This window comes from Acinonyx jubatus, chromosome A1 (genome assembly GCF_027475565.1).
Source record: "Acinonyx jubatus isolate Ajub_Pintada_27869175 chromosome A1, VMU_Ajub_asm_v1.0, whole genome shotgun sequence".
In the NCBI taxonomy this organism is placed as follows: domain Eukaryota; kingdom Metazoa; phylum Chordata; class Mammalia; order Carnivora; family Felidae; genus Acinonyx; species Acinonyx jubatus.
In genome coordinates, this window is record NC_069380.1 from 190,799,345 (window position 1) to 190,812,528 (window position 13,184).

The 13,184-nt window shown below is 42.7% G+C and overlaps 1 protein-coding gene across 2 annotated transcripts in view; it reads right to left on the bottom strand.

The window, feature by feature from the left end:
• The window catches only part of GRIA1 (glutamate ionotropic receptor AMPA type subunit 1), a 312,249-nt gene that overhangs the window by 46,325 nt on the left and 252,740 nt on the right, over positions 1 to 13,184 (bottom strand). For both annotated transcript variants that reach the window (XM_027077529.2, XM_027077522.2), the window contains exons 12-13: positions 6,089 to 6,287; positions 602 to 849 (exon numbers count right to left, since the gene is read on the bottom strand). In XM_027077529.2, coding sequence (XP_026933330.1) covers positions 602 to 849; positions 6,089 to 6,287 — 447 coding nt within the window. The remainder of the gene's footprint in view (positions 1 to 601; positions 850 to 6,088; positions 6,288 to 13,184) is intronic.

Sequence of the window (13,184 nt, forward strand, 5' to 3'; positions counted from 1 at the left end):
CCATGAGATCATGACCTGAGCCAAAGTTGGATGCTCAACTGACTGAGCCACCCAGGTGTCCCTGAACCCCCTTTTTTCTTGCTAAAGAAATCAGTACTGGGGAAAGAACAGGTACTGCCATTCATGATACAGCCAGAGCCTTTAGGGCTCAAACTACTTGACTTTCCATTTGGACAACGTGTTTACGTTTCTTTTAGACAAACATTATAAACCACCTTCTGTCAAAGAATCCAGGTTGCTGGAGAACTCTGTTCATAACCTACTTGGATATGAGAGTATCTGGTAAAGGATGGTGTGTTATAGATCACACAACACAAACACAAGTTTCACTGATGTTTAACACATTTGGAGGGGTAAGGTGAGGCATGGGGAAGAACACATGGGCAGCGACAGTCATAGCAAGCTGAGGCCCCCAGGTCAATTCCAACCTCAGGGCTGAAGATCTCAGGTGACTGGAATCTTCCAGGCTCACTGATGTCCAAGAAAAGCCCCCGTGACAGCTTGCATTGTGGCACTGGAGCCCTGAGGCAGACACAGCAGCTTCATTCCTGAGGTAGGGAGGGGAGAGGGAGTACCAAGGAAGCAAATCTTGGCTACTTACCTCAGGGCGGACCCCTTGGGTGTCGCAATGCCATAGCCTTTGGAATCCAAGTTACCTCCCACCTTCATGGTGTCACAGGGTTTCCGCTGCTCAATGTATTCATTCATGGTAGACTCCAGAAGGTAGGCGTATTTGCCTTTGGATTTCCTCACTCGGATCATTCCTTCCTCTGTGGTTCGCACAAAAACTGATGGTTCTGCTGACTTCATGTATGTCCACATTTTCTCAAACACGGCAATTTTAGACCTCTGGCAGGGGACAGGAACAAAGCTGGAGTTAAGTGCTGGCTGTGCTTGGAATTGAGGTGGCACACACACTAATGAAGAGCTGAGTGTAGCTTGATCACACATTCATGAGTGAGATTAGCTCAGGAAGAAACAAATTATGAGTGATTGCAAAATAAGAGGCTCTAATTAGTACCAGTAGGTTCCAAAGTACAAATATCTTGCAAATAGAGAATGAACAGAATAGCTCAGAATCTTTTATTTACTGCTGAATTATATTCTCCTTCTATATGGGAAGAGTTAAGAAATGCAACCCTAATCTAGCTTCTGAAGACATTATAGAACCTATCTATTACTCAAGAAGGCCATATTTATACTGCCCAGAAGAAAAGGAGAGCTTAATATCAGTGGAATATGATTTCATTATTGGTTCCCCCAATAATAAAAACATTGAGGAATTCTGGATCATGAGTCATATTATAAGACTGACCTTGGAATGTAAATTGTCTGATAAAGCTAATAACTTGAGACCTAATACTGTCACCTGTTTATATTTCAGAAGCCTCTCAATCTTGCCAAACTGTTTTCCTCCCCTTGTACTGAACTCACTTTGAAACGTCCCTTCTTTGGGACTTTGCCTAGGCTATTTACTTCTCTTCATGCCCTGGTTCTCTCCAGCCACATCCTACTAGTCATTTCACAGGCCAGAACAAATCCTTTGTATTCTGAGGCCACCTTAGTTTCAAGGAGAATCATTCACACGCTCTAGTGGGCACCAGAATCCTGTGTAGAAATTGTAAATATGGAGATGCCCTGCTCTAAACCTATAGATTCTGATATGGCAGGTTTGGGGTGGAACCTAGAAAAAATCTTTTCTTCCAGGAGTTCCCCCAGATGATTCTGATTTGTAGGCCTCTGGGGCTAAAAAGAGTATTGTGAGGGCTGATGTTCCTCTAGGACACACTCACTGGACCTTCAGGCTAGACTGCCAAGATTGCAAGGCATCCTTGCTTGTGTACAGGTCTTAAGTATATGGATGCCATCTGAGGGAGGGGGACACCTTCCCTTCTGTGAGTCCTTCACAGAGTGCACCCTTACACATAGTAGGCCCTTAGTCAAGGCCCACAACCCAGGACCACAAACCATCCCTCTCATCTAACATGGTCTTTCTAAAGAGTTTCCTTACCCCAAAGGGTAGATGTATTTTGGGGGTACGGGAGTCTGGCTTTGAAAATGGACACATGTTATACATATATAAGGGGCTAATGTTTTAAAGAGTGCTAGAGTCATGAAATTCATGTAGACTAGTGGTTAAAACACAGATTACAGATTTATTTAGTATAAAATTATACACACAAAATGTCATTTTTCTTTGCACACAAATATCAGTTTTATTTCTTTGATATCAACATCAAGTGTTGGCAAAATATTGATAAACAGTTAAGTTGTTGTTTGAGCCAAATGATCTATAGAGATATTTGGGCCTAGAAAAAGTCTGGTCTCAATGGAAAATTAAGGGAAATAGTTACTGAGAATTTCAGGGAAGTATTTGGTAGAGTGAATCTATAATTAGATCAACTAGGTGATGCGCTTTAAAGTATGGTTGACCCTCTGGAAAGGCCACTGGACTGGGAGTGAAGAGCTTGGGTTCTAGTCTTTCCTCATCTGTTCCACGAGGATTTGGGGCTTGGGGACCTTTGAATCCCTTGTGGTCTTAAAATACCTGATTCTTTACATGAAAACACATCATTCAAGCAACAATGTATGAGGAAGAAGAAGAAGAAAGAAAGGAGAAAAGGGAGGGAGAATTTCAAAGTTAGAGGAGATTACACCTAGAACCAATCAGAACATCTACAGTGTACATCTCTTCTCACTCAGGAAACAGAGAAATGTATAAATTCAGCTGTGACCAGATTTACAGATGATCTTCCAGGCAGAAACCCAACAAAATACTCAGCAGGGCAATGGCAAGATGCAATTTGACCTGACAAGATGGCCACGGCAGGGAACTGGGCTGTTGACAGGTAGAGCTGAAGAGCCCTCTGGGCAAGAGTATGCAGAAAATTAATATGTCCTCTCGGTCTCACCCCTGTGCCCCAAATGCCAGGGCTGTGCTCATAGCTGCTCAGATTAGGCTATCAGGAAAATCTCATCTCTAGGGATGCGAAGGCAGCATGAGTGGCAGGGAAGATTGGAAACATACTTGGGGTATTTGTTCTTGGATCTCTCCTATCATCTGCAGCTCTCACAGCCCTTCACACATCTTAATTAAACTGTCGATGGAGGATTCAGTGACTCTGGATTGGAGCTGCCAAGAAGCTCTGGGCTGCTGTGGGGACTAGAAGCCATATTTTTTTAGAGCCTGGGGTAGAAGAATACATGTGTCACCATGCTCTTCTCCTGCCTTATGAGGGTGGTAGGTGATCTTGTCTCCCCATCCACTAAAGTCCTGGTGGGAAAATTCTCAAGGTCAAAGTTACAGAGATGGAAGGGCTCATGGGGCATATCTTGTTAGTGCTGTCTTTCTACCAGTAGAGAAACTGGGGCCCACAGTGTGGCAGTGAACTGTCCAATGTCATGTACCTTCTTAGTGGCAGAGCCAGGAATAAAACCCTGGTTTCCTGATAGCACCTAGTGCCTTTTCACTGCAACCAGCTGCCTCCCTTATTTTAGGCTTTATATCTTACTAGCTGTGGGACCTTGGACAAATAACAACATTTCTGAACCTTAGTCTTCCTCTCCTGACAATGTTGATGATGGTACTGACTGCATAGTGTCGCCATGGATAGTATATGACAACAGATGTAAAGTGCATAACCCAGTGCCTGACACATAGTAGGTATTCTATAAGTGGTGCAATTACTACTACTAATTATGCCCTTTATTTAGGTTTTACTTTAGGACAAGAATGCCCAATACATGGCTGGCTTGAGACCACTTTCCCTTCCTATATATGTGAGGGATATTGACATCAGTCAAGGAATTCTTTCACACTGTGCCCAGATGTGACCTCAGAATCTCCTCTCAACATCGAACTCCAGGCCACCACTGTTGATCAGAGTTAGCATATGAACTACAACCTATTGTCACGAATGTAGTAGACCTAGTGAGTGCCCAGAGCTTGTAGAATACACACTGTTTTGTTTCTAGATGCCTAACAGTGTCCTGTGGATGAGAAATAGAAATATGTCAATTGACATAGTGATTAACAGAGAACTTTCAAGTCCTAAGTCCTAGCTGTGCCTCTGAGTAGTTAGAGCATGACCCTTTTCTTTTCTGGGCCTCAGTTTCCCCAACTACAAAAGGAAAAGGTTAGACTAGATTTGATCATGAGCTCATCTAACAACCTGAATAATCTTTTTAAAAAATCAGCTAATGACACCACCTCATTAGGACAGTGTGGTTCAGCGTCAAGAATACTTTGGCTGGAATGAAGAAACAGAATTTGTGTTCATCCTCAACACTTGCATTATGATTCCCTGAATTTCAATTTCTTATTCACAAAATGGACATATAACTCCTGTTCTACCATAGGTCATAGGTGGAACATAAATGAGACCATGGATGGAAGGTGTTTTGGGGATAGTGACATGCTCAGATATTGGGGATGAGAACATAAGTATGTAATGAGTAAGTGAATTGGCCGTTCCCCAACTTCATCAGCAAAGCCAGGGATATAGGAATGGCTACCTGGACAAATATGAGACATCCCCTTCACACTTTGGTTGCAGGCTAAAAATTCTAGAGAATTGTGAGATTGCAGGAGGTTTTTGTACTAGCTGGTTGGTTAAGCTTAAGCAAGTCATGTCTCTCTCTAAAACGATAGACTCTGACCACATGACCTCTAAGTCACCTTCTTGCTCCATTATATTGAAGTAGATGACATGAGCCTTGGAGACTGGGTCAGTGATGGTTAAGACCTTGGTCCCCTTCCTGCTTTTCATGCAGAACATAGAACCCACAACCAAGAAACTGAGCACACTCTGTGGGTTCACTCGGAGTCTGGGGTTTTCTCCATAAAGTTGCAGTGAGAACCTGGTAGGACTGTATGGGATCCCTGTCCCTTGCCTGAAGCAAGGCAGATACTGGCTGTCTATTCTCCTTCTGCTACTTACTACCTGTGTGACCTCAGGCAATTACTTTGACTTCTCTGAACTTCACATATAAAATGGGGAAAACAAATTTCTAACTGTAATGAAAAGATTAAATGAGGGTGTGCTGGCACAAGACCTGATTCATAGCAAATGCTAGGTAAGTGGTAGCAATTATTTATCATTTTTCCTTCCTTAATACATGGTAGCTCCATGTACTATTTCTTCAACTTCCAGGAGGAACATGTCTAAAGTCCAGGGAACTACAGGCTTTTCTGCTTTGGGGCATTTGTTCAAGTTGTCCCCTTTGCCTGGAATGTAATTAGCCAACCCAGACCTGACCTAGTTTCATGATGCCTAGAAATATTTTCTAATGTTTGTGGCTGTAAATCCCTACCCCTTCTTCAAGATGGCTCCCAAATGCCTGTACCCCAAAGCCCTGTACCCACAGAGCCTTGTGTCTTAGATGCCTCATCTCTTCTAATATCGTAATGACTCGTTGAGGTAGATATTATTCTCCTGACTCTATAGATGAGAAAATGGTGTGAAAGAGGCTAAGGGCCAGAGAACAAGTAAAGGACAGAGCCAGGGTCTGGCTCTAGGTTTGGATGACCCTAGGCTTGTGTTTCTAAGCTCTCTGCTCCTCTGCCTTCACTCGCTGCCTCTGGCCATAAGACCTCTCCATCACCTCCACTCTCACTTCACATTTTCTCTCTCCTGGCACTGTTAAATAGACAACCTGTTCCAGTAATCATTCCCCATATACCATCTCCTTATTCATCAAGTCTTCAAGGAGAGGACATAAAAGGGCATCAGGTCTGGACCTTGTCCCTAGGCCGATACTAATCAATTACTAATTAGACTGCAAGTATGTGTGGGAACAGGGAAGGAACTGAATGTCATATCCTTTGCAGCCCTCAGAGAAGTTGGCACAGACTGGCATACGTAAGGGGTCTGATTCAGTGCAAGAGCTTTGAAGTTATTACAAATATAGAATTGTAGATTTCTCAAGAATTTGTAAGAAGCTGAGAAATGCTCTGAGTTTCCCTGACTTGTACTATGCTAAGCAGTTGCTCTGGTTGACTATAATCACATGCTCCTTAATGAGGATATTTTAATGACAGTAGTGGTTCCCTTTTGTGAAGGTGCTCTAGGACAAGGGATATTCCTACCCTGAAGAACTCCTTAGTGGACCCTGCTTCCAGTGTGCCGTAAGCGATTTCCGTCTGTTTCGCTAGGTCCTCAGCACTCTCGATGGGAGACACCATCCTCTCCACGGTCAAGAAGGCAGCCAGGTTGGCTGTGTATGAGGAGATGATGATCAAGGTGAAGAACCACCAGACACCACCAACGATGCGGCCAGACAGGGACCTGCAGGCCAAAGGGAAGAGGTGTCAGAAGCATTGACATCAACTGCATAAGGCCATAGGGAAGGGCCAAGGGCCAGCCTAAGCCCCGTCAGCAGAGCTGTCAAGCCCTATTGCACCCTTCTCCTCTGTCAGCTAGATGTGATAATTCAAATGTCAGAGAGATTCATGTTGGCATTTTTTTCCTTATTACAAGATAAGGACTTGTGTGGTTGCTGTCCTTCATGGGTGATAAAATCCCACAGGCATATATTCACACCACCTTTGCACATACATATACATCAAGACATGTGCCAACAAAGACAGATATGTCAACACTTGACTACAAAATCACAAATATTTACAAACATTATCTATCTATCTATCTATCTATCTATCTATCTATCTATCATCTGTCTTACAAACATCATTTTAAATGCAGTTACATATACACCAAATGTTTGTGCACACACATATGAATTGCAAATGCATTTACACACATGATGCACACGTTTGACCATGTTCAGAAATGTTTCCAGATTGCCTTCTCATTACTCTTCTTTTGGCCTTCAAAGGCCACCAAAGTAATGGACCAGAAGGAAAGGAAGGGAGAATGTATTGGAGGCAGAATGTGAACAGCTGTACTTCGGCCACTTTAGGGAAATGTCACTGTTGAGGGCAAGTACAGTTCTCCCCCCTACCACAGGGAAAGAGTTTGGCTGAAATAAAAGACAAAGCATATTTTGTACTGGATCCAAACAGCAACTATGACAATCACAAATGAGGTGAGAAATTGTTCCTTGATGTTCTTAGAGTCCTAGACGCCTCTCTTATGCCCAACAATGAGGAGAGACATGACTAGTCAAGAATTCTATGATCTTTGAGATTTGGCTAGGAGGTTTCCAGTTCTAGAATATTTTTCCAAAGATATTACAAACTGATGTTGATGTCATATGATGTGGTATGGTGGACATACAGGGCATCAAATCATACTGAATCATACAGTGATAAAGTTGCTTGCATTCTATTTTTCTTTCCATCCAGCTTGATTTGTTAAGTAAGTGTCATCCTGGCACTACTATAATTGTACATCCTTTCTAACATGTGCCTTGACAGCCTTAAGCTCAGAGCTTTCAGTAGGTGACAGTGCTTAACTAAAACTTAATACTTAACCACCAAAGAAATCACCAATACAACCTATAAGTTTTACAGATAAATTCGAGTCTCAAATCACACAGACTCAGGAGCAGAACCCAGGCCTGCTAGCTTGCTTGATTGTTCCACAATGCTCTGAAAACCCTACCCGACCTTCTCTGTTATTCCCATGTTCCTGTGTGTCCCACTTTGTTTGCATGTCTTACAGGCTCCTTTTGATTCTAGGCAGACAGTGCTCACTTCAAAAAATTCAGCAAATATTTGTTGTTGCTTGCTATATGGAAAATAATGTTCTTAGATGCTTCCTATTAAAAGAGGAAATAAGAGGAAATTTGTTCAAAGGAATGAGATCAGGAGAGTGGAGCAAAGCTATGCCCTGTGAAGAATGGCTGCAGGAGGAGGGAACCAGAAAAAGAGACTTAGAGAGAGGTGTTCCCTGAAGGATTGATAGGAGGCTGCTGCCATGAGACCCGATTTAGGAGAATTTGGTACAAGGAGTGGGTGTTTGATAGGTAGGGTGGTGCAACAATGAGTTGGCTATTCTGAGGGTGAGAGTTGGTTTCCCCATTTCTGAAGATGTTCACTTGGCGGACCATTCACAAAGAAGCTGTGTTGGTGCCTACTCTTAGTCCCCAGGGTACGACGTGCTGGAGACATGTCTACACAGAGGGTCATATATTACACAGGGCCAGCTTTCTCTCTTACTCCTCCCATCTCTCCCTTTCTGTGATTTGAAATGATAACTAGGTAGACCAGGATGCATGGCTTCCATTGGGCAGTCAAGCAAAATGAGATACAAAGAGGCAAACTTATTCCCTCCATGCCCTAGGGGTAGTACACATATGTACTCAAAATCACAGGATTTTCTTTTCACCTTAGGAGGTGGCAAATATCAGTGTCCTGGGGCTGTGTGAAGATGCTACTCTTTTCCCAACTCTGGGTGACCACAGTAGCATCTAAACTAGACTTCCCTCCATGCAGCCCCTCCTTCCACTCCTCTGCTGAATCAGTTTGAGTGGTCTTTTTAAAAACGTGAATTGTATTATGTTGCTTCTTTGCTTAAAATCCATGAAAGCCTTTCTCTTACACTTGGAATAAAATTCAAACTCCTTGGTGACCATCAAGGTCCCATGTGGTCTGGCCCCTGGCCTGCTCGCCAGTGTGTCCACAACATGCTTTCTGTACTCTGGTCACACCGGGCTTTGTTTGGTTCTTTCTATTCAAAAGTCTCATACCCTTATCACATGCCACTCTTGCCCCCACTCCCACCCCCATCATTGTTTCAACCCTATTCATCCTTCAGACCTCAACCCACCTAGCACTTTTTCAGCATTCAGGCTTAAGAATCTCAGAGCCTCATGTAGCCCACATTGTCATTGAAATTGGATCTCCGTGTGTTTGTTGACTATCATTCCCCTAGATCATAAGCTCCATGAGAGTAAAGAATCTTACAGCACCTAGCACAGAGTGGGCCTCAATAACAAGTGAATGCATGAATATCACCTCTCTCATAACCTGCCAATTCTATTCACATTGGATTCTAGAGACCAGGAATATTTTTCAGGGCCAGGAGAATTCAAACTTGCTTATAGCCCAGGATGTCTGGAGTAACAGCCTCAAACCAAGTGTTCAGGATGGCTATTTCCTTTTCCAACATTACTGAACTGAGAGACCCAGCTAAAGTATCCCAAGTTGGGGATCATCTAGTGAAACTCAAAACCCTCCCAAGAAAGTTCCAAGTCAATGGATCCTTCTTCCCTGTTCTTCTTTAATTAATATTTATCTGGTAGGCATTGAGAGCAGCTTACCCTGCACACTATTTCCCACATCCCCACCTATTTAATAAAGATACCAGAGAAGGAGTCTGTTGTTTAACAGCCAGTAAGTGTCATCTGTAGCATAACTGGAAGGTTGGGGGAAGAGGCTCCTCAAAATGTGACATGATTCCAATGCTTCATTTGCATCTGATCCATGTGATAGGAACCTGAGTAACACACCATCCTTCTTCAGTTCAGACCTGGTACAGGCTAAGCTGGGCCTCTGTCTAAGAACTCTGCATTTTCCCAGTTCCATACCAAAAGTAGGGAGATGGAGTTATTGGAGGCCAAGACTGGGAATGAGTGTCTTTGCTCTTTCACTGACCAGCCCCATAACCTTGGCAAGTTGCCTGCCCAGCTGGGCCTCCGTCTTCTCTTCTGTGTAATGGGTGAGACTAACTCTATGTCATGGTGAGAAACCAAAACTTTCAGAACTAGACTTAGTTGATTCTTTTCCTTTAACTGATACAAGTTATTGGAATTAAAATAGCACAGGGAAAAGCACTTTGAAAAGTGCTGTTGAAACATGAGGCATTATTTTTGTGATAATTATTCTCCTAGGGAGCTATAGGATAAATTCCTTAGTAGGGAAGAACAACTGTTATCTGGCCCGTGGAGGTATGCCTCATCACCTGAATTTTATTAGTCTTATAACTTGGCACAGCTCTTCCCTAAAGTCCCTAAGCCACTGAGGAATCCCTATGTTCCTCTAGAATTGGTCACAACTTATATGGCTTGTTGGGCTCTTTATCTTACTCAATCATCATTTACAGTACTATGAAATGGATGGGAGAGGGATGAATATCCCCATTTTACAGACGAAAGATCTGCAGTTACATGACATAAGGTGACTTATCCAGGGTCATGTAGTGAGCCATTGGCAAATCTAGGACTAGGAACCAGGACTTCATATTTCTTGTCCAGAAGTCTACCCACTGTAGAGCATTACCTCCTTCACCAGATTCTGATTCATTTGTAGATGAGCACAGACTTCCTCAACCCATGTCATCTCCCTGATGTTGGATCACAGCCATGATTCACTTCTTGTAAAGCTCAGTGGGACATTTGGGAGCTACAGAAAGGAGTCTGACCACCAGCATCTCTAGAGAATTGGAAACCTATTTGTATTTGTTTTCTACCACTGCATAACAAATCACCACAAACTTAGTGTCTTCTAACAGCACTCATTCATTGTCTCATAGTTCCGTAGATCAGAAGTCTGGGTTGGGGTATCTAGATTCTCCACTAAGGTCTCACCAAGCTGAAATCATGGTATTGGCTGGGGCTATGGTTCTTATCTGGAGTTCGGGTTGAACAACCTCACTGGTTGTTTACAGTAGTCACCTCCCTGTGGTCATGGGACCAAAGTCATTGTTTTCTGGCTGGCTGTCCACCCGAAGCTGTCTCAGCTTCTAGAGGTTGCCAGCATTCTGCATCACCTGTCTCCTCTATCTTCAAGCCAGCAATAGTGTAGCAATCCCTCTTATTCTTTGAACCTCTCTGACTTCCACTAGTTGGAGAAAACTCTCTTTTTCTAAAGGGCTCATCTGTTTGGGTCAGGTCCACCTGGAAAAATCTCTGTACCTTAAAATCAACTGATTTGGGACTTCAAATTATACCTATAAAATCTCTTCACAGTAGTACCTAATTAGTGTTTGAATGACCAAGGGATAGGTATCTTTAGAAATGTGTGCCATACTATTTATCCATTCATTTTATAAACATTACTTGTATGGCAGGCACTGTTAGGCATTGCAGAGATAAAAGTGAATACACCATGGGGTGCCTGGCTGCCTCAGTTGGTTGAGTGTCTAGATTTCAGCTGAGGTCATGATATCATGGTTCATGGGATCAAACCCTGCATCAGGCTCTGAACTGACAGCATGGAGCCTGCTTGGGATTCTCTCTCTCCCTCTCTCTGTCCCTTCCCTGCTGATGCATGTGCGCTCTCTCTCTCTTTCTCTCTCTCTCTCTCTCTCTCTCTCTCTCTCTCTCTCTCAAAATAAATAAATAAACTTAAAAAAAAGTGAATACACAATAGTCTCTGCCTTCCATGCAGAAGATGGGAGGGCAGTGTAGCCTAGTGATTAAAACACAGGCTGTGGGGTCCAATACCCTGATTCTCTGCAAAATGTTTAGCACAGTGTTTGAAGCATAGTAAGCACTCAGTAGAACTATCACCATCTTATATTAATGTCATAAATGGTAATTATAGTACTATCTTAATTATGTGACAAGTAAGAAAGTAGTACTAAGGGGACACAGAAAGACTTGATAATTACTCTGCTGGCAGGTGTCAGGGACAGTTATCAGAGGAAGAGAAACTTGTGCTTGGTTTTGGAGTACAAGTAAGAGACTGTTAAGCAGAATAGGTACAGTAGTAGGAGAAGGCTCAGTAGCTAGAGGTAAAAAGAGGAGGTGAGTGGAATATTATCCCTTCTTCAACTCCCCAGTCATTGCAAGCAGAGCTCTAAGCGACCCCTTCTGCTCCCCATCACACCATAATCCTTCTCCTATTACAATTCTAACCATGTTGCTGTAGTGATTTTTTTAAAGATGCTATAATGATTATTACTTATAGTATTATTGATGAACAGGGGTGATGCTTGGTTGAACTTGCTAAAACAGACCCCATGGAAATTGGGAGGGGCAGGCTGCATGAAGAGATCAAAGTGACAGGGTCTGGTGACCCACGGGAGCAGGGGCTGTGGAAGAGGACAACGCTCAAATGGCAGTTCATGCCTACTGGGTGAATGGACTCTGACATGCTCTTGATGCTGGCTATAAGCTGTCTCTTCTTGTAAATGATGGTTTTTACTTTTGTTAATAAGACACTGAATATATTATTAAATGTGATGCTAATAGAAGACAGTAAGACTCTGATGTGATCATTCTCTGCTTCTGATGGATATTTCCTGTCCTGTTCATGCATTAGGATTCACTGTAGGCCTTTAATTTTTTTTTTTTTTTTTTTTATAATCTCTCAGCTTAGATTTGTCATTCTAGACCAGGGATAGGCAAACGTTTTCTGTAAAAGTCCAGGTAGTAAATATTTCAGGCTTTGTGGGCTTCATGTACTACTCATCTCTGTTGTTGTAGTATGAAAACAGCCATAGACAATACATAAACATATGCACATGGCTGTATTCAAAAAAAAAATTAATCATAAAAACACACAGCAGGCTGGTTTTGGTCTGTGGGCCACAGTTTGCTGACTCCTGCCCTTAATCCTATTGTGAATGTCAGAGACTTTTGATTTAAGTGAGTATGCTACAGTAGTCAAGAAATATATTAACATCTATCTAGTTATTAGTCCCTCCAGGTAAACATCCAGATAAAATATTGCAATGACTCATTTGATAATGACTTTTGTGCTATCCTCAAGGAGAAAGTAGAGGGCATTGGTGAGGAGAATGGGCCCAGGGGTCAGATAAAGCAGGATGGAGTCTTGTCTCATTACTTACTGGTTGTATGACTTTGGGCAAGTCACTGAATCTCTTGGTGCTTGTTTCTTTACAAAATGAAGTAATTGTACTCATGGTGTTTTTAAGAATTAAACATGAAAATACAAATGAAGGATGTAGCACAGTGCCTGGCACAGAGTAAGCATTTCAGGATGGAAGTCTTCACATAGTGCAAGGAGCAATAGCCTGCTTGGAGGTAAGGGAGTAGATGCCATGGCCAGGGACTTTAGGAAATCAGATCCTTGAGACCAATGTGGGGAATGGAAAGTCATTAAAAAGCAATCAACATTCGATCCTGTCAACCTACTCTCTGGGACAATTCTGACAAGGAGTTGGATATGGACATTCTTCTTCATTTCAAAAGCATTTCCTGTCATCCCCAAGAGGAAGGAGACGAAGGGACACTTCCTGTGTGCCTTCATTCAGCCAAGCTCAAGAGGTCACTGAGTTCAACCCATTTCCCTTTGTCATCTGCTTCCAATGGCT